This window comes from Atheta coriaria, unplaced genomic scaffold (genome assembly GCF_025399875.1).
Source record: "Atheta coriaria isolate IRGN ID8LTWV9N9 unplaced genomic scaffold, Caltech_Dcor_3.1 hic_scaffold_5_pilon, whole genome shotgun sequence".
In the NCBI taxonomy this organism is placed as follows: Eukaryota; Metazoa; Arthropoda; class Insecta; order Coleoptera; family Staphylinidae; genus Dalotia; species Dalotia coriaria.
In genome coordinates, this window is record NW_027045447.1 from 8,338,509 (window position 1) to 8,360,431 (window position 21,923).

The 21,923-nt window shown below is 39.3% G+C and overlaps 1 protein-coding gene and 1 long non-coding RNA gene across 4 annotated transcripts in view; one reads left to right on the top strand and one right to left on the bottom strand.

The window, feature by feature from the left end:
• Positions 1-5,608, bottom strand: part of LOC135792184 (uncharacterized) — a 49,685-nt gene extending 44,077 nt beyond the window's left edge. For both annotated transcript variants that reach the window (XR_010548214.1, XR_010548212.1), the window contains exon 1: positions 5,570-5,608. This is a non-coding gene — a long non-coding RNA (uncharacterized lncRNA). The remainder of the gene's footprint in view (positions 1-5,569) is intronic.
• CARPB (Carbonic anhydrase-related protein B) overlaps positions 1-21,923 on the top strand; it is a 95,400-nt gene that overhangs the window by 47,952 nt on the left and 25,525 nt on the right. For both annotated transcript variants that reach the window (XM_065302795.1, XM_065302794.1), the window contains exon 3: positions 5,476-5,526. In XM_065302795.1, coding sequence (XP_065158867.1) covers positions 5,476-5,526 — 51 coding nt within the window. The remainder of the gene's footprint in view (positions 1-5,475; positions 5,527-21,923) is intronic.

Consider the following 21,923-nt stretch of genomic DNA (forward strand, 5'->3'; position numbering starts at 1 on the left):
TTCAAAACGAGCGCGCCGTAATTGCAGATCGAGAAATACAGAGCTGAAAAGTCGCCTGAAACAAGAGATTTTCCTGCCTACTCGCGACTCCCCCATCTCGCAGGACTAAATAGCGTTCGATATAATTTTATCGAAAAGTTTGCGCCCAACTCAACTCCGGCCTCCTTCGTCCGTTTAGGGCAAAACAAAGCGCAGAAAAGGAGCATTCAACGAATGAAAACAGAGTTTAATCATCGTTCTTCCTGTTATCCAGTTAAATTATCTTAATATTTGCCGGTTTAAATATTAAGTAGGCTGAAGGCAGGAGAGGAGACAATTTTCATTTGGAATCTTGCCTAAATCTAAACTCACTCTCTGAAGGCAGTCGCACACCGCAATAAGCAATTTTCTTCGCGAATTATCTCCGATATGTTCGCGTAAAGTTTGTGTGTTTAATGCAATAGTTTGCCGGGCAGGCTTTTTATGTTATGAAGCCTTCCAGGTAGCAAATTACGTGGAAGAACATTATATTAAATTGCGCACCGATCCGCCTTTTGGTAATTGCCTCCTGACATGAACAAGTATTTTTCCATTTTGTAAACCAAACAATGCAAACAGCGAGAGTTAACGCACGTAGAACAAACAGGGATAGGAAAAGGACGAAATTGTTGTATTGAGCGAGCCTGCTCTGCTAGTCTATTGAAATTAATGTTTCATTGCGTTCACCTACAGCACTCCAAGGCATCGATACAAAAAACAGCAAGAATGGGAAAAGACGAGCAAAAACCCGGCTGCAAATTAGCCCGCCGCAAGGCTGCTTCTATAAGTATTCCAAACGTAAATTAATAACAATACAGAACCTAATTTAGACTAGACATTGTCTAGACAAAACAACACATAAAAGTCTTAATTCCACGTAATTAACAAAGAAAAAAATTAAAATTTTGCAAATTTGTGTTAATTATGGATTATCCTGTATGTTTATGAACCCTACATGCCTGAAACAACAAACTGGCGCCGCAAACAACGCCATACTCTAGAGATGTGCAAATTAGGTAGCTGACGTATGAATATCACCCACCCCCGGCGCTGCAAAATATAATTTACTATGAACTGACCGAGTCCATTGGTCGTTCGCTCAACTGCAACGCAGATCTTAATTACCGATATCGAATGTTGCCCCCGCAGTTCTCACCCACGCTCGCATACAATCACGCGTCTATCTCTTGTTTTCTTTCGCTGCATGCGCGCCACCCGCGCCACTTTACGAACGAGATTTATGCACGATCTGATAGCGCGATTCGGAGAGGCGGTGGGCGTGAACGGCATAAGTCTCTCACAACCATCCGATACACGTGGAAAATGCGCTCCATCACGCGGGCTCATCACGATTATATCGCAATGATAACGTTTTACATAATAATACTTTAAAATATCCTAAATTAAAATTAATTGCCCGGCGCCTCCACTGAATATAATTTTAGTAGCAATTAGTCAATATATATTAATTGTAGTTCTAGTTTATAGTTTATAGGTTATGTCATTGTGCGACGGTCAATTTGCCAACGTAACCAATGAGATTTCCGCGAGCTTGATAATATGAGCTAAACTGTGTGTGGCTTGCGTCACGATCGAATTGTTCGGCATCCATTACGCAAACGTCGGGGGGCGGTCGGTGTAATTGTGCACTTGGAGGTTCTCCGGCGTAGGTAGTGTCGCGCGTTCGGCATGAATCAAGTTTGCATACGTTCGTCTGGTTTCCGGCGGCGAGCTCACCTTCGATGCGGCAACAATGCCAATGGCCCAACATCAAATTGGTTGGAAATTAATTAATTAATAGCTAATAGGTCATTAATGCATCTAATTTACCCGCGGCACCTGTCAATACTCTCTACGCGTGAAAATTTGATCAATTACGCAGATTAAATTTGAATATTTTTGTGGCGTCGTGTAAAATATCACAGGTTTACATTTTGTTTGTTTTTCTTTTTATTGTGCATGATGCTGAGAGAGGATTCGCAGGCTGCGCAACATTTGTGTTGGTAAATGCGGATGCGTAGCCACAATTTCGGTGCGTCCGGGACTAATTTATGAACACCTGAACCGCGGCGGCGGCGTGCGTGCGTGCCCGCGGTCGATTAGATAACATTGCGGGGCGCGTAACGTACGACTCATGAAGCGCTAACCGAATTTTTTCAGTCAGCACAACGACCGCAAAGCCAGAGAACACAAATTAACTCAAAAACCACAGAAAAACTGATAGCATTTGCACAATGAGGATAAGATATATTGTAAAAAGACACACCGTGTCCTAACACGCACCTGAAATAGTGCGAAGACAAAGATTGCGTGAAAATTGAAAAGTTATTACCTGAATTGCAGATAAGTTTAATCATTGAATTTAGTACTTGGCTGTGGTGAGGTTTAAATTGGATTTCCTGCGGTTTACCCAGCGCCTCCACACTATCTAATTCTATGTATTTTTACGTTTTTTATTGTGCGCAAGTTTACACAACTTGTTTTCTCATGGCTTTGTACTTTGAAAATTATGTTTGTCAACATAATATTTACGTAGTGGCAACATCCATGCAATTAGCGGGTTCTGATAGGCTTTTGGCGTGCGCATTAGTCGGCCAATTAAAAAATTAAAAAGCGTAATTGTATTACGTCGCTGACATATTTTATCCAGGCGGCTTTCGACATTGCGCTTACCGGAAATAATGCGATTAAAAAACGAGCTCTCCGCAGGAAAAAAGCTCGTTTAAAAGGCAACAAAGAAAACAATAAAAAAAACGCACACGCTGAAATATAACACGATTTTGTTTCAGCTGCTGTCTTTTATCGGACGTTTGAAAAGTTTTAAATTGAAAAATTGCTTTGCTGATAGTTGCTCAATTCGCGTTTTTATTGCGAAAGCTCAAAGTCAATCGGAGGAATTTTATGCTGTTAAAGTCTTTAAAGTCTTTAAAAACATTTTAAGGTCTTGAATCTTAAGCGAAGCGAGGGAGGATTGGCAGTTAATGAAGGATTCCGACACGTCCTTCGGGAAGTCTTTAAATGGCACTCGAATGGTGCATAATCAGAGATGCGTCGACGCGAAATCGATGCTGAACTATTAAATCTGCTTTGTTGACTTAAAAAGAAAACAAAAAGTTTTTTTTTATTAAAAGCGCAGAAAAACGTTAAGAACTATATTTTATGTTTTCTAGTGGGTTAATTTTTGTTATTCGCCTTGGAGTAGTTAAAATTTAAAATGCAATCTCCATTTTTTCTTATCATTGCTAGTTTATGCCGCGTTTTTATTTCTTTCGCATTCAAGATTTTCCTGCGCCGGGAAAAGTTGCAAATCATTTTTCGCTCTCCATTCTGCGTCGCAAAAGCCGTGCAACGCTGGCGTCTTTGCCCGGTTTGCATGTTGTATTTTAGTTCCCATTGTTTATGATCCTTTGCACCCGGGCGGCAGTGCGCTGCACTCGCACATAAACTGATTATTCATGGTTTGCGCCCGGCTCCTCCGCCATCCGCTCGACGGTGTCGGAAATCTTGCGGAACTCCGCAATGAATACGCGCGCGTCGCTGAAAAAATATTCATCTTCCCGCCGCGCTCTTAGTCGCCCGTGCGCTTTGTACGCCGAGACAAAAACAAAACGTTTTGTTGTAATAAAGTTGCCGCGAGACATGAGTAGTGTGCGCGCATTGTGAGAAACGCGCGCGCAAAGACATTGCGAAAACATTGCGAGCGACGGAGAAATTATCAGGATGTGAGTTGGGACAGCGTGCACTGGAACATTGAAACAATTTCTTGGCTACCGAAACAAATAGCAATTTACATCTTGAATATCCACTGCGAGACAGGCACCAAGCCAGCCGGGAGAGAAAATTATGTTGCGCAGCAGGAATTTCGAGATTTCCTGGATAATATACACGGATGAGATGTCTTGCGAACGTCTTACATGCATGGGAATGTTGTCGTTGCATCGGTGCCAAATGTATAAGTTTATAATTTTATTACGCGAGTCAAGTATAGAAACAGTTTTTTTTCGCTTTACGAATAAACCCGAAAGAAAACACGTTGTAATTTTTTTTGTTCCACTCGCAGATTCTGATGGTTCTCCTCTAGTTTGAATAATAAATGGCTTAATTTTTCCTCCTCTTGGTGGCAATCCCACCTCGTTCTGCAAATCCGCAGACTTTGACAGACACACGTTGCAGGCAAACTAATTCGTTAAAATCCGACGTGTATTTTTTCCGCTTTCACATTTCTCAAACATTTCTCAACATTCTTGCGCATTCCTCAACATTTTCTGCATTTCCGTGTAATTTTTCTTACCGACGCTAGCGCCGCACTCAAACGGCTCGCCCCGTCCGCGTCTTCATTTATTCATCCCATCTCGGTTGGCACAGACAAATTCACTTCTTTTTGCCAACTACAAAACAAGCAACTAAGCAAACTAAACAAACAAATAACCAATTTGTCTAAATGCGCGCGACGTCTTGCAGCGGACGAGTAGCAAAAAGTCAACAACAGCTAATTGTGCTTGCATTTCATGACAAACTTGTTTTTATGGCCGCCGCGTTCTGGCGTAGCGAACGATAAACTCAATGAGGAGCAAAAGATGCAAGCATAGTTGTAAAAGTCGCGCGCTGACCCTTTAATTTCGCGTAATTCGACGTGACAGCATCGCCGCTAACCGAACGTGCACGACATTCACCCAATCTAATTTACTGCCACGCCACGACGCAAACAAGATGGTAGCTGAGTAGACACACTCGCCGTTAAGTAATTAACGAGAGTAGTTTTGTCCGGGAATTGTTTGAGCGTTTTGTAATCGCAAAAATTGCGACGACTTTAAAATCGCTTTTATGCGCAGAAAAAATAAAATGCCAGCGAGTAAATCTAAAGCTATCATCCGATAGATGTCGCTACTTGAGTAGTAAATTTCCGTGCGGGGAGATTCTGATGCGATTTCGCAACAAAATGATGCATGAAACCGTATGCTGTACGCGCGCCGCGCCCGAGTAAAACGGGGGATATCGTTGTAAAAGTCGCTGTAAGATAATCCGGATTAAAAATGAGATACGTGCGCTTTCGGGGCCGGGCGCGTGTTGCGATGTGTTGCAGTCGACTAATCCGGGCTGTAAATCCGACGAAATATGGGCTTACGCCGGATGCGAGCGCAAAACGGAGAACGCCGGCGCCGCTCGCAGGACGCGTACGATTCGCGTGGACTTGCTCCCTCACAGCTCTTGCGAATGCATCAATTATCATCATTGCCGATCAAACCCAATCAATCCCAATCCACTAAATTGCGTTTATGTATCACGTTACTAGCCTCGGGGGCGCGCGCAACAGCGCCATCACATCACTTCAGGCGCTCATAAGAACTAATTTCGACACTTAATTAAAACTCCATCAAACTCACACGCGCATACATACAACTAGGTTATTCTATTACAACTAAAATAATTATTTTCATGTTTGTATTTGTGTTTCAGAAACTAGTGCAGTCAGTTGGGAAGAATGGTGGACTTATGACGGCATTTCCGGTAAGTAACTAAAGATTATCAATATAATATATAAACTACTCACCATCAGATGGCAGCACACGTAAATCAATCCCATGGTTCTGAAAATAAATAAAAAATTAGTTTTACTCGTAAAAATGAAAAATTTACAAAAAAAAGATACAAAAATTTGTTGGTTTATTTATTCTGTGTGAGGTTGATATTTATTCGTTGAGCAGATTCAAAATGGCGGTGCTTACGAGCCGATAAATAATAGAACGAATGAAAAATTGATTTCGTTTGGGCGAAAACGCGTGTTCGCATTTGTGTACGTGATTACGAGCGGTTAACATTCGTCAGGCGCGTCCTACGCGCCGTCATCGGTGATATTGGTCATTAGTTCGCGATGTATTTAATATTAAGCGCGCATAAATTATGCGTTTGTGCAAATAAATACGGAGCGCATTTTAAATACGGCGTGGTATTAAATGTGTAATGACTATCGCTTACAAATCCAAAATTCATCGCAAAATTCAAAATGCTAAATTCAATCCTTAATCACTACTCCGGTCGGTTTTGTTATGCGCATTTATTATAATCATTATTATTATTATAAATTATAATACATAATGAATACGAATCAATTGAATCATACATTCAATTTATATTTTTATTTATTTTTGTTTAGTTTAGAATTATGCATTTTCTTCGTGCGCGTTGTAAAAATTCTTGTCACATTTGAGGTTATGTTGTTTCCGGTTAGCTGCTGGTAATGCTCGAAGCTGTGAGAGACGGTGTGAAACGAGCACATGTTCGATATCATTTGCAGGTTTTACAACCGTTTACAACGAGCAAAATAAATGTATAAATATGCGCATAAATAATTCGCAAACGCGAGCAATTTTAAATGCTGAATTTTCATTAAATTTATTTCACCGCTTGTGAGTAATATCACTCGGAATGTAATGCGGCAGCGTTTATTTAATATTAGTTCGGTATTAAATTTTATCATCCCTGGCAGCACAATCCACTGCGAGTGCCATTTGTGTTTTAATTAATTATGCTTAATTGGCACAATAGACATTACATCAACATGTGATTTATAATAAAACGATAGCGATTGCATTGATTCAGAAAAAAAAATTCTATCAGATGAAAACTTAAAATAATTTAATTTAATTGAGTAAAAGGTGTAAAAACGCGACTGAAAGTGCTAAAAATTGCAATATTTCAATTTTTGACGATTTATTTCAATTGCGAATATCTCGTAAACTAAAAGAGATAAATAGGATCTGATCGCAGCGTCTTAATCTACGGACTATTTTCTATAAGAGAGGATAGTTAAAACGGAAATCTGAGAGATGAAATTTTAATTCTTAAGAAAAATTGCCATACTTTTTTCGACGATTATTGATAATTAATATCTCCTAAACTAAAAGAGATAGCAACCAACGAATTGCTGATTATGAAAATTCTCTATAAGATAAAAATATAAAATAATTATATTTCCTACAGTAAAAGGTCGAAAAACGCGACTAAAAATGCTAAAAAGTGACATTTTTCAATTTTTGCCCATTTTATTCAATCGCGAATATCTCGTGAACTAAAAGAGATAGAAGGAACGAATCGCTGAGTCTTAATCTACGGAAGTTTTTACTTCAAAAATATTTAAAAAAAAAACTTCTGATTTATATTTACTGCGGCTTATTTAATAAAATCATAATTAATATGTGTGTATTGAGTAGCAAACTTTTTTAGGGTAATGCGACGAGTAAATATTAGCAAAATTTTAATAGCGAAAGATAAACAAAATATTTGCGTTAGTTTTTGTCCCTGTGCCCTTTGTCGATAAACAGGCGGCAAAAGACTATTTATATTAGAAAAATTGGAAATATGGACAAGTTGGACAACTTATATGGAGTTTCCGTGTTGCGTTACAAACAAAAACAAAAAGTGAATTTCGTCCTGCTTGTACTTTCCCATCCAAAGCAAAACTTGTCCTTTTTCTTTAGGTTTGTTCTCGTTTTGAAGGACACTGTGGGGACACTGAGGAGAAACCCCCATGGGGCTATTCTCCGACGAGTCCTTGCTGGATCCTTTACGCGTTATGCTTTTCGTTCTTACGATGCAGACTCCCCGAGCGTGCTCGTGTCCACTCACTTCACTCTGCGCGCCGTTTAGGCGAATAAGAAAAAAAAAACACAGAAAAAAGTTAGGATAATAAAGAATAGGGCAAAACTTTCGAGTTTGTTTCGTGGTTTCCCGACAAGCAGGAAAAACGGAAATAAAGTATTATTTTTCCTAAAACGTCTGTGTGCAATATAGGGAGGTTTAAGTGAAAGTGACTTTCCCTCGGAAACCGAAATGCAAAAGTTTACGAAAAAACTCCCTAAGGACGATTATCCTTATGATTATCATCATGTTATTCGTAAATTATTTTAAATTAAACATCACTTAAATATCAATATATTTATGGTGTTCATAAATATGAAAGAAATTGAAACATGAATTCTTGTAGAAGATTTTTATCAAGACAAAAAACATGAACACGAAGATAAAAAAGATGAAAGCGTATCGAATAAAACCAAATCGAATTGATGGATGCGATGTAAAGCGACCCGCAAATCCTTATATTTGACAGTATATTATAAAATCAATCCTCGACGAGCACCGAGGATCCTACGGGATTTACCGCAGGGAGGACGCGGAAAGCTTTCAGCGTAGCACTGTGTTTGTATTTTCACGCCGCTCGCACGACTTTTGATAAATAAAAGATGTTGTCAACCACGACGCACTCAACTCTTTCATGAAATTCTTTTAACGCAAAAACCGCGCGCATAAAAACCAGCACCGGAGAACAAAAGTAAATAAATTATGACCACATCAAATATTGGGTGAATTTTAATTAATATTTGTCATTTTTGTCATTTCGGTTTTAATTAATTAATATTTTCCGCGTAGGGTTAGAGCATTAATTTCAATTAGAATCCATTCAGTTACCGGTTGTTTTCGTCCCCCGAAAAGTTTGTTGCGAATGTGTAATTTAAAATCGTTCAGGTCGATTTTTTGGAGTTGGGGATGGAAAAAAACAGCCATAAATCACGTCCCTATTGCGCGAGTGCATATTGCATTCTGCCAATGATTTATGCATTTATTAGTCGCAATCACGACAAATGAAAATTACTATATTTGTATTTAACTTGTCAAAAATTTAAGCATTTACATAAAATGTCTTAAATTCTATAAATTTTTGATTAAATCATTTACAAAACACCTCAAAACAAAAATAAATCTAATTTTTTGGCTCCTCCACCAAATTGTTTTTATTTGTAATTTTTTTAAAATTTTTTAAATATTTGTAAATTTGTGGTTTAAAATATTACGTCGGTGGTTTCGTAGGACAGTTTTCCACGCGTAGTTTCACAGGCAGGGAGAAATTGGCCCGTAAGTGAGTAAACGTTGGCGGCGGCGGCGGCGGTGCGAAAGCGTCGTCGGCATGAATCTCGAAAACCACCTAAACGGCGACCGCATAAACATTCAAGTTTCGGCACGCCGCCGCTCTTCACCCTCTTCACGTCGCAAGAGCGTTTATCCTTCGAGTGCCGCCGCCGCACACTCGCTTGTATAATTCCGCGCCGAGGACTCGAAATTGTAATATAAACGTTACGAGTTGTAATAGGCGAGCGTCTCGAGGTCCTGCGCCTGTTCCACTAGCGCAGGAAAGCAAAAGTGGCCAGTTAACTTGTTCACTTTATTCCAGAATAAAATATACCGAGTGATGCATAAAAAGTTAATATAAAATATGAGATATTGTATGTCTGTAATACGATCTCGTTTTTATTTCTTGTATGCCCGAGGCAAAAATATTAAGTTCATTCCAACAACTCCTCGACGTGATGAAAATATTTTATTGTTCCCTCTGGCGTGCAAATCACAAATTAGAAAATGTTATCACTCTCGACATAAATAAACGCAGTCAGAAGTAATCAACATAATTTATCATTCCCAGTCTGTTTCGGTTTTTTTGCGCGACAAGTTTTGAATAATTATTTGAATAATCGTTGTGTTATTATCAGGCTGCGCTTTTATTTTAATCTCGCCGCTTTTCCATCATCCCTTACGTCGACGTGCTGTACGTTTTCCAACCTTTTCGCGGCGCGCACTCATAAGTGAGTGCATCGCGGCCATATGTTGGAGCGCTCAGGAGAGTTATTAACGTCAGGACCTAAACGCGAACGTTTCGGCCAGTTTTGTCTCCCGCCAGTCCTCCTAAGAGCAATTTATTCTCATCCGACCATCAAAGATGATAATTTATTTTCCTCTGCTGCACTTAGCATTAATTGAGCGCTGCCACGTTGCTTTTTCGAGTTGGGATGCAAGTGCAACATTTTTACACACGTTTTAAACTGAATTTTAAACTACACTTTCGCCTTTAAAACTAACTTCAAATTTTCTAAGTGACAAAAAACGTTGGCGAAAGTTTTAAAATGTTTTTCGCGAGTTTTCGCAATTTAAAATTAACTTAGAAATTGTTTAATTATTTAGTCTAATGAAGAAATAGTTTCAGGGGTAGTTTTTGAGTTGAAAGTTTACGCAGTGAAGTTATGTTGTGTTAAGCTGCTTTAACGCCTTTCAATACACTTCTTACGAGGGTAAACTTGCAAACTATTGGATATTTGCATTCTTTGAGAGTTTGAGGGATAAATTCCTTAGTGTCAATGAGTATAGTTCATTAAATAAACTTACACTTCATTAAATACTAAAATACAAGTATTTTACCTATTAAAACATAAAATTGGAGTAAATACTCGGCGCCTCCACATAATCTAAACACATTAAAAACTTGAAACATTTTTTTTAAATTTAAAATAATCTCGATTGACACAACACGTTCATAATAACTTAAAATGTCTAAAAAATATCAATTTCCACCCGCCGGCCGAAGGGCAACAACAAAAAAGGATACATTATTCATAACGCTTCACTCTTCAACGTTGAGCGTCGAACCTTCGAGTTGTAAGTGCGATGCCGGCGACGCCGTTAAAACGCTAACATTTTTCAATAGATTGTTTTCGTTCGACGGGAAAAAATAAAACGCGGAAAACTTTTCATATATAAAGTTATGATTTATGACTTCATCGACGCGCGCGCTCGCGCACACATTCGTCGGCGTAATGCCCGCACGTCTGCAACGGTGGCCACAACATTATCGAATTTTTGCGGACGGCCAGACGAGTATTACTTGTGTTTCGGACTGAACCTGATACCCCGACGTTTGAATTAATAACGTTGTGATAGTCTTTTGTGTGTTTTTATTTTTCAAATTGTTAAATTTATATTAAAAGAATTCATTTGCGTAGATTTCACTGCAATGTTACTTGACTAATCACTTTCTTGAATAAGATTACTTTCTATCATCCTATTTCAAACTATTTATCACCATAACGTAAATTTATTTTAACTATGTTAGAATTTTATTCTTTGTTCCCTCGCAAGTTATTTATGACTATTGTCCTGCTTCATGTGTGCTTAAAACGACTTCTTTTTGTTATTTTTGTTCGAGTGGCTTTGCTTTCACCCTCGCATACATTTAAAACATAATAAAGCGCGCCGGCGGTTAAGTTATCCTTTCTCCTTCCGGCGTGCGCTCCTGTTGCGGAGGCAGCAATTCAAATTCAAATCTTCCGCCGTGCGCAATTAGCAAGTTTTTAAGATAATTTATTGTCTCGCACATTCATAATCCACTTCGTGGTGCGCGTCGGCAAAGACCTTTTTTTTAAGGACATGTGCAAGGAGCAAACAAAAGAATAAAAAACAAACGGAAGCAAACAAAACTCACGTAAAATAATTTTCAGGTAAATTTTTAGAAATATTTTTTTGCTTTCAAGTTTTAAAATATCACCATCGCAGATATGAGTGTGTCAATTATAACAAGGCATGTTTGCATTGCTTCAAATTTTAACTAAGCTCATTTGAAAAAAAAAACATGTAAAATCAATGAATTTTTGGCAACATAGCGCGAATCCACTCATTGCAATAAATAAAATCGAAGCAATTACGCTTCGAGTGTGCTCACATCGAACGCCCGACCACAATGTTGATGTTAATTGAAAGCGCATTTTCATGGAAATCCTTGCTAATAAAATGCACAACTCAATGCATCGCTACTCACAAAAAAACTGCATTGCAAAAAAACACAAAACCAAGTTAAATCTGTGGGAACTTGCTAATCGGAAATAAAATAATGCGTGCAAATTTTCACTTTCGACTCGTTGCATTCTCGCAAAATAAAAAAAAAATGTCGATAAAAATGCGCAGTATTTAAAAAACTTGATTTTACTGACATTCTGTAAAACTACCAACGGCTAGTTGTAACAATGCAATGGAATGCTCGGACCGTAGTCTCTAAAACATGAAAATGTATTTCGATTCATTCATCGGAATACCCAGTTGCGCGGAGGCGGTAGCGAGTAGCGGAGGCGGCGGTGCATGACAGAATTTTATCGCGTTTGTCGCATTTAAATTCATTTGCCATATTTTTGCGGCCCCGGCACGTTTTGCAAATATGACGTGTTTACAATTTGCAAAAAAAAAACGCTCGCTAATCATACAAATCATACAGAAATTCGCAACTCAAAAAAATTAAAAGCAAACATTGTTCCTGTGCCTGTTCAAAGCCAAATATAATTTTGACAATTCGTCCAAATTTAATCACTGATATATTTCAAAATGATTAAATTATAGATTTTTTCGGGTGCAGCATTTTAAATTTTAAACTTGTTGAAGTTTAATATCGTTTTATACGCCAGGCTTTTGTTTTGCGTGTTCCAGTGTGACGCCAGAGTTCATTTCGTTTAATTACATTAATAATATTACCACATTTTAATTAAATTATTAATAACATTAGCAGACCGTCCGCGGTGGTGTCGCCGCGCCGCACCAGCAATTGCCAAGCGAATAAATAATTTAATCAAAAGATTAAAAGCGCTTTTATGGACTGCCGCAGCCGCCAGTGCACGCACCGCTCGACAATTACACGTGTAACCGTTCCACGCACGTAATGTAAGTGGAATTTTATTCGTTTATTTTATAGTTTAAAATTCAAGTCAAACAAAAACCGACGCAGCAAAAAAGCGTAATTTTTAAGCGCGTATTTTGCATGCGTCCCGGCGCCTCCACACTATTAACAGGCAATGAAAAAATATATGCTACAAACATATGTTCCGTGAGTGGTAAAAGCATGAGAGTACGAATATAACAGTTTACAAGTGTTTTGTACCGATAGCGTGCGCAGTCAATCAAGGGTGAAACGGCGTGCCGACAAACAGAAATATCAACGAAATGCTACGCGCGCACACCATATGCATATGAAATCGGAGAGGAAACATGCCGTTCCAGCAGGAACATACATGCGAAGGAATAAGACGAAAAGGAATCAAAAATTCATGTGAAAATCACGTTAAACCGCGCGTATAAGCAGGTTAATGTTAAGAAATCAGAGGAAAAAGCAAAATCAATTTGTTGATTTTGTTTGTTCATTTCCGGCCGGTCTGACGAGTGCGTGCGCATGTTAACAGCATGAAATGTTTGATTGGCATAAATATTAAACAAGAGAAATCAAAATTTTTCTCGAGCAAATTGCTTTATGCAAAGAATGTTTCGACGGTCGAGTTTATTGGACTTTCTCTCCTTCGCATATTGCGTTGGTTATTGCGGTTGTTATATTTTTCCGCAAATCTGTTGCCATTTTTCTCTATTGCCACTTTGTCGTTGCGCACTTTGCGCACCGTTTTCATTTCTTCATATTTCACTTTCTGCCTCGAGTGGTGCACGCATCGCAATCTCAATCTCACCGCGTGATATATTTTGATATCTTTCGATTTATCTTTGGCCATTTCGTTTGTGGCTTTCTGGGCGCATCTTCATGTTACCACTCTATGTTTATTGCGCGCTAGGCTTGATAGTCAAGCATCGAGATCATCGCCGTGTTATATCTATGCATAAAAAGCAGAAATACAAATAAAAAATATTTTTTAGGGAAAAAATTGCTAACAATTTTTATTTTGTGATTTTGTGATTTTCTTTTGGAATTTTATTTATGCTTGTAAATGTGCACTGACTTAAAGTGCAATTCGTTGTAAACCATTCGCAGTTAGCGCTAAATTGTTGAGAAACTATGTAGACGCCTGTCAATATCAAAAAATTTTCAGCGCGCTTTTAAATCACACAGCAACGTGCAAGCGTCGTTGAAAAGTTAAAAAGTCGCGGGGAAAGCAATGAAAAGTTGTGTTGCGCCAACATGGATGTAGAAAACTTTTCGACGATGTTGGAACTTGGTAAACTTTCACGAATTATCGCCAATTGCCAATGAAACCAACACGAATTGACACTTGCACATTACGACCACGCGAAGAAAGTCACGTAACAATTAACCAATTAAACAATTTAGAACAAAAAGCAAGAGTCAAGGTCAAAATAAAATAAAATTCTATATTTTTAGCTTTTCACTATTGGAACAATAGTAATATAATATGCATTTAGGAAAATTATTTACGAAAAAGCTAACTTCGCATATCAAAGCTTAAAATTAATTGAATCGCTTTGCTGCGTTAGTTTCAGCATCAAGACTTGATTCGAACAGGATGCAACGCTTGAAATCGCATTAATTCCATATACCTAACGTGACGACGAAAGAGAACAAATCAAAATCGCGAGAGCAAACGCAATCACGAACGGAATGCAAGCTTTGCTTCCTGCTATTCGTGCTCTGCGCGTGCAAGTCAAGATCGCGCGCGATATTTCATATTTAACAATGTAAACCACTTTGTGATTTATCTGCGATTTCTTGGAATTCCCAGCAGTGCAAGCTTGCAGAAAATTGAATTAATCTTTCTGGTACTAAAGCTCTAAAAGCTTAAAACCATAATTTTATAACTATTGTTTTAATAATATTTTATTGTAATAATAGTAAATTGGAGATGTACGAATATCACTTTCATATTATTCTGCTATATGCGTTATCGTCTGCAATATGATATTGCCTAATAATAATGCCATTTCGACAAGGTGCATTTCAAAGCATTGAACGCACGCCTGTCAACCGCATTCGCCGACAAGGATAAGCCAAAACCATCCACTGCGAGCGCCAATTCGATGACCGGAAGTACGCGTTATTGAATTCGTCGACAAAGTAAGTCTAATTAGCCCTAATCGATGATCAATACCTGCCAATTATGGCGGTGCAGATTGCCAAATGGCCAAAGGACCAAAGGATAATTTGGTTTTAGATTAAATGATAGCATTTATTTCGATTTAAATTTTGAAATTTTACCCCGGCGCATCCACATAATCTTATTACATATAAAAACTATTTTATTGTAAATTGATTTTAAAGGCTTCTTTAAAGCAAATAAACTTAATTTTTTAATTGACTTAAAATATCCTCTACATTACCAGTTCAAGGATTTTTCCCGGAGCGCGAGAATTGGAAATGAAACTAAATAAAAGTAGGAAGTGCAAAGCAATCTTCTTTTATGGCAACTAGCTCAAGCACGTTGCGCGAACGAATGTGCGCTCTTTGTTGGCGTTGTTGGGAGGCAGTGGGGTTGCACCCCCAACAGGACTTTCCATTCTATCGACGCCGCATGGCTGCCCTGATGGCTGGAGAAACGAGGCGCCGGCAATAATGGGAAAAGTTATAATTAACCGCGGTTTTGTTTTCGAATTGCTTTATTGGCCCCGATGTGTGTGCCGCCACGAGTGAACTCGCACTCCTTCACGTGGAAAGCGTTTAACATCCGACATCCTGCCTGGTAGCAAGGAATTCGACATTCGAGTATAGAGTATGCATCGATTTGTTAATTACTAAACAAAACGCGATCTGGCCAAAACGTGCGAAACTAATAGAGTTTTCAAGTTGGTTAAAATTGATTTTGATTAGAAGCAGACTATAAAATCCAACGGCGTATAAAACAAATTAATACACATTTAGGTGTATAACATGCAAATAGTGCGTTAACTTTAATATACGAGCTGTAAACGCTATTAATTTCACTCCAAAATTGCACAACCACAAAAAAATCAAAACCAACGTAAATATCATGTCAATTCTGCGGTTTTCACTGTTTTTCAAATTTATTTTCATCTAGTATTAATTAAAATTTATGTTTTTCCCGCACACGATATTAGTATTTATTAGTTGTACTATATAAACTACACACCAAAATTGAATTTGTGTTCGAATGTAAATGTGTGAGCTGTAAAACAAGTTCGGCGCTAATATTTATCGTACGTCTGATGAATGTAATAAGCCGCAGCGGATATTTCGACGGGGCATCGACAACCGAAATGCAATTCGGCCGTAAATCAATTTGTTGAATTTAATTTCCAATTCATGACGAGCGAGCGAAACGCTTGCCGCTCGTATGCGCAACAAATTCAATAAAGTCGTGCGATCGCACGTTTAATATTGTTCTCCATTTTGGCGGCGACGGCAGTGGCTGTTGCGGTGTCGAAACGGGGTGGGAGAGAGGGTGGCATGTGTACCATGTGCAACGCAAACACATTCAGCACAGCATCGAAACGAGCAACGAATGACGTATGACAACACATCGACAACATTTACAATACCAACTAAAACCATCAGCAATATCACTCCAAACACGTTTTTTATTGTGTGCGAATAATTTAAGGTGCTAAGATTACGTTCCACTGATAAGTCGATTTTATTAGGTTGTCGTAAGGCGATATCAATGTCACGGCGCGTGCCATTCATACATGCATGTAATTTATAAAGTGGAAACACGATACCGAGAAGGAGGACGTGAATGTTATGCGCGTTCGTGCCGGGCGCGACACGCGGTTGACAAGTGTGCGCGCAGCGCGCGATTAAGAGGTGTTAATGCTTGACAGGTAATTATTTCTGCTCGTTGACAGTACGCCACATACTCCTCGCCTGAGAATTATTTAGTTTACATGTGTTTACTAACTTTACACCACTCGCAAACTGGTGAAAATGGTTCAAATAGGTTCATAGCCCGGCGCCTCCACATAATCTTAATGCATATAAAAACTATTTTATTGCGGATGGATTTTTAACATGCATTTCTGGACTATTCGCATGGTGAAATGTGAATGTGAGCATGAAGGATATATTTCACCGTGTCAGGCGCGCTTCGAGGGTCCCGACGCGATGCGAGCACATTGTTGTTAATTCAATGCAATGTTGGTTAATGTCGGGCTAATGCGACTTGCGCGAAACTTGATTCAATGAGTGGCTGTCGCTCCGGACGCCGTGACAGCGTCGTCGCCGCGTCGCCGCGTCGCCGCGCACGCCGACCGCCCCCGAGTGATTTATTACGCAGGAAACGCATTATTGTTTAAATTTCGGCGCGCAGAAATCGCTTTTGTTGCTAATTTAATACAAATTCCTCGACGCAATAGAATTGCCACTTTGAAAAATGATCGAAATTATTTCATAACAAACAAAAATTAATTAAAAATTAACGTAAGCGACATAACACATAATTGAAACAATCATTTTTAATCAAGAATTTCATTTAGTGAATATTTTCTGTCTTTTGTTCAGTGGTTTAGTTGTTGTTTGGTGGTGGTTTTGTTTTGTTTCGAGGACAATTACTCCTGGTCGTGCAGGTTCCTGCGTGCCTTATCTACATCCTGCTATCCAAGTCTTGTGACGGCGCGCGTCGCAAATTAAAAAGTGTGGCTCTGTGCTTTTTTAATCTCGACGCGCATCTTTTGGCTTCCTTTATTCTTGCAAGAGACAAGCGCGCAAAGTTGTAGTGATGGCGTGATACAAGGACATCCCTCGCTCTTGTCCTGCGGTCAACAAAAAAAAAATGCAGCGTCGACAAAGAAAACTTCAAAAAACCGGAAAAAAATATATTTGTGAGATTTGTAGTCTTGCGAGGTGATTTTAAATTAGCGGTTTTGTTCCGCCATTCTTGGCTTCTATCTTAAACAATGTCCATGGCGTCTGTTGCCGGATGACTGCACCGCTGCTTAGCGCAACTTTAGTTTCTGCAATTTGTCTCCGGCTCCTTTGGCGGAGAGAAGTCGAAGTCGAAGCACGTGAATCCTGAACAGCTATTAGTCGAGAGTCGCAACCGCAAACCGCGCCAGTTATCAAACACTCGATCGCCCAATATGCCACCCTCCGTCGCTAGACCACTCACTAACGAAGCCAACATAAAGCCATTTGTCTTCAACTTGTGCTTAGACACGCTAAGACAAGTTGTGATCTTGTTTAGTGGCAATATAATGCTCACACATTTCAACACGCTCGATAAACATTCACAATGAAATCGATACAAACTATTTTTAGTTCAATTCCTACCAAACAATGGAATAATTAAAACACAATGTAATCAACACTTGTATTTGTTTGTTTTATTCTAGCCGCTTGTTAAGGGTGGATTATATCGGTGGATTCACCTTTGGTATACGATGAAATTTATGTCTGCTTCGTAGTCGGCGTGAACTCGCGCGAATTGCGGAACTTTTTTTAACGATACGACCCTAAAACACGAAAGGGCGCCCTTCAACAACACTTGTAGCTCGGCATGGCACAAGTATCAACTTTACCAACACCGCACAACATTAATGATCTGTTGATATTACAAAAAATTACTTTTAAACAAAATTCGCAGTTTCCACGGAAAAAAAGCAAGTTAACAAACGATAATTGTATGCATGACACTCGGCAGAATTACACCCCTAACCAGGTGAGTGCGGTCCGAATTTCACCCGCCGCAAATCCCATAATTATACGCATACATGTCTCCGGAACCCCTAGCATGAACACACTCATACGCAGATACCCGCTGTCGGCCTCGCGGGGATGAGCACTTGCTCTGCGGCTGGGATTCGCGCGTTAAACTAGCATCCAGCCCGCAACTCTTTAATAAAACAACTCAACCGGCCTCCGGAGATTTAGTGCGGTTTACTTTAAAACCATAAAGGTAAAATTACAGGTCTCCGGATGGTTAAGAAATTTATGTGCGCCGCGTCTCGACGGAATTGTTCGCCCCTCTCTCGGATATCCACATCGCAAGCGTGAGCGAGAAGAAGTAAGCTTTTTAAATAAATGCTTTTTTAAATAATGAACCGCGCGCGAGCTGGGCTTACAGAGAACAGAAACGCGTACAATTGGGGGTTGTGTTTAATAATTTGTATCCGCAGCGAATTATACTCGGGTGCTTAGCGCCGGAATTAAATGTACAAGAAAATATGAGCAGGTACATGTGTTGTGGCTTAATTTTAATTTTGCTTTATTTGCAAGTTCATTTTTTTGCGTTTTTAGCCAATTAGAAAGCAAATAATGAAAATAAATAAATACGTCTAATTAATATGGGATATAATGAGCATGAATCTGCAAGATATTCACTCGCACAAACATTTACTGCATTTAGGTAATCACAATTTGAGATCTGAAAAAGCGGCGCTAGTTAAAACTTGTAAAACTCTTTTAACTCAATTACTCCGAGTATGATTAGCCGGTGTTTTTCTCCTTTGGATTTTGCTCCCGGCTCGTTACAATCGCCAAGATGAAAAACCTTCGCGTCTCGCGAAAGAAAAAAGCGCTTCCAACGGAGGAAAAACTTAATTACCTAAGGAATGAGACGCTGGCCAGCCCCAAACCCCTTGCAGACTGTAACACGCGAAACTAAGAGCGAAGAAATCCGGTTGGAAATCTAAACGAAAAAGTTTATAATTTATGCGAGCGTAATAAGATTTGTTTCTTATGAACGTCAGTACGCTGGCGGGCTTATTACTCTGCGACGTCATCAACCAATCTTTGAACAAAAAAAATTCCAAAAACCCGCAGAAGACACAGCCGCACAACTTGCATGTTTTGCGCGCAAACTGGAAAGTAACGCAGCAAAGTTTCGCGTTGTTGTTTGAGATGTGCATTCGTGACACTAAGTCTGACGCTCGGGGACTGGAACAAGAAGGAGAAATCCATCAAAACGACCGAATGCCTTCGAATTAATTCAACTTTCCAAGTCGCCGCCTTTGGAACGCGCGGCGTACTTTTTTATATTTTATTGGCCGCGCACTTTGGCGTCGTTTAGGAGGTTATTATTCTTTCGGATCGTCGAGCGGAAAATCTCGTGATTTAAAATCCAAATCCTGGAATTTCTCAGAGTTTACCTACACTGATTTGCAGGCGGGCGAAACGCACAAATCACCAATCACAAATCGACGCAGAAAATCGTCACATTGATTGAAGTGGAATAAAATTTAAATTCACACATGATTTACGAGTATGATTATTTAATAAAATATTTTCGAGGTGTTGAATTAACAAAATACGCGTATGAGTAAAATTAGCTTTAAATGCAATTTTGTGGGTGTTATTGTGTGTTTCGTGTTTTGTGTTTGCAGGACACATCGACATTTCAACCGATCGACCAGAGGATGGTCCGTTTGGCCGCGGGCCGATGACATAAAAGATAAACGCACGCCGTCGGGCAATTGAATGCACGCGCAAAAGGCTCGCGGGCTGACTGCAGCCGCGCAATAAAACCGCATCGCAAATGCAATAACATCAAACATTAATCGCCGCGGCGCGAGCGCGTATAATCGCCGCCGTAGTCGTTCGTTGCGCGCGCGAGTTATAGCCGCGACGGAATAACGCGTAAAACGTGCTAAACGTGACAAACGTTCAAACTCCTCGCCGTACCTTTTCGGGGCATTTGTCCTAGGACACATTACGCGACTAGTCATCTCGATAGCGAGCAGGGAAACCTATTAAAATATTCATGAGCGCAGCGAATGGCGGATTTCAGTCGGCAAGTTATAGTCAAACTTGATGGCTGATGCGCGGACGTTTAGTAGCAATTTTACATTTGTTCATGGACTCATAGTGCATTAAAACTATTTAAAACTAGTCGTAATTTGATGCTTTTCGGATTAATTACTTTTGTTGTTGCAAAAAGTGCGCGCTTTTTTGCGTTGTGCGTCGAACAAAAGTAGAAAAATCTTTTGATCTCTCTTGAGTTTATTGTAACTTTCATGCAGCCATGCACACTCATCACCTTGGGCTCGTTTTTCCATCCGTTTGTGAATGCTCGGCATTACTCAAATATTACTAAGGTACATGCGCATATTCACACACTAAGTAAATACTTTTTGTTTCAACATGTCGTGGAAAATTATTTCCACCTCATTTCAGGCTTGAATTTTATGATTAAAGTAACGCACTACTATTTTAATCATAAAACTCGTATCACGTGTTAAAAACGTTGCATTCGCCTAGACATATACGCGATATCTTTTTTATGCAGGCAGTATTTTTTTCTGTTCAACATTTTTACTCTATTACTCGGAATTACTCCAACTTCGCTTCGCCGGCGCAAGCAAATCTCATTGATGCTGCGCATCCATCATCAGCATACTTTTTCTTGTTTCACGTAGTCATATTTTAATCTTATCTCATTTGTTCCCGGCCCCCGGGGTGTAAATGTGAAAATAGCTTTTTTTAACGCGTTGCGAATTTTTTTCCTGCCGGACTCTGAGTGAGTTTTACAATTGTGATCGTTGTAATCGTAGTTCTTCGTTAGCGTTCATTTCTCAATGGCATCGCTTTGATGGGGCGATGCTGGCAATTAAAAATAATTACAGCCACTCAGGGAGTGCAAGGGTGGCTGGGTAAAACGATTTTTATCGTGAAAGCTCGTTATGAAACGCGATAACAGGCAAAACAAGCAAATTTTTTTAATGTTGCAAATTTTTAAATATTACTTCACGGTCATATTACTCCGATATACTTTGATGAAAAAAACGTGACATGAAATTAATTATAATCGATTGATGAATAGCAGTGTTGTATAATCATAAAAATATTATTATGCAAAAAATAAATTCGGTTTATAACCTTTAAACAACTCATTAGCGCTGCCATCATCGTAATTTATATCTTCATAACGTTTCTAATCGTAAAGTTTTTCGCTAATTTCACGCCGTGGACTTTTTCGTTTCCTTCCTGCGTTGCTCGCCAAGCCTAACATTTCCCACTAGCAATGAAAACTTTTGATGACTTATTTTGCGCCGAGCGCGAATAAAATTTTTAGCGTCCTCAGCGTTAAATATTGCACACCGGCTACACACCATCCGCATGATGTAAATGCGGATGTGTAAAGTTGAATTATTGAATCGTTTTATTGTTCGAATGCGCAATTGTTGAACGCTCAAACACACTCCGATAATAATTGTGTATGTGTGTGCGGGCATGTGTGGAAGGTAGTTTAACAGTTTGTCGTTTGCGCTCGCGCGCACAATTGCGATTGCAATTGCAGTTTCGCCGAAGTTGTAAAAAAATAAAACGATGCACCGCCGAGTCGGCAAGGCGTGCAAGAGGATGATGGTTGGTGTGTAGGCCGGGTTAAAGTGTTATTAGTAGTGGTTCGCTTAGGAAT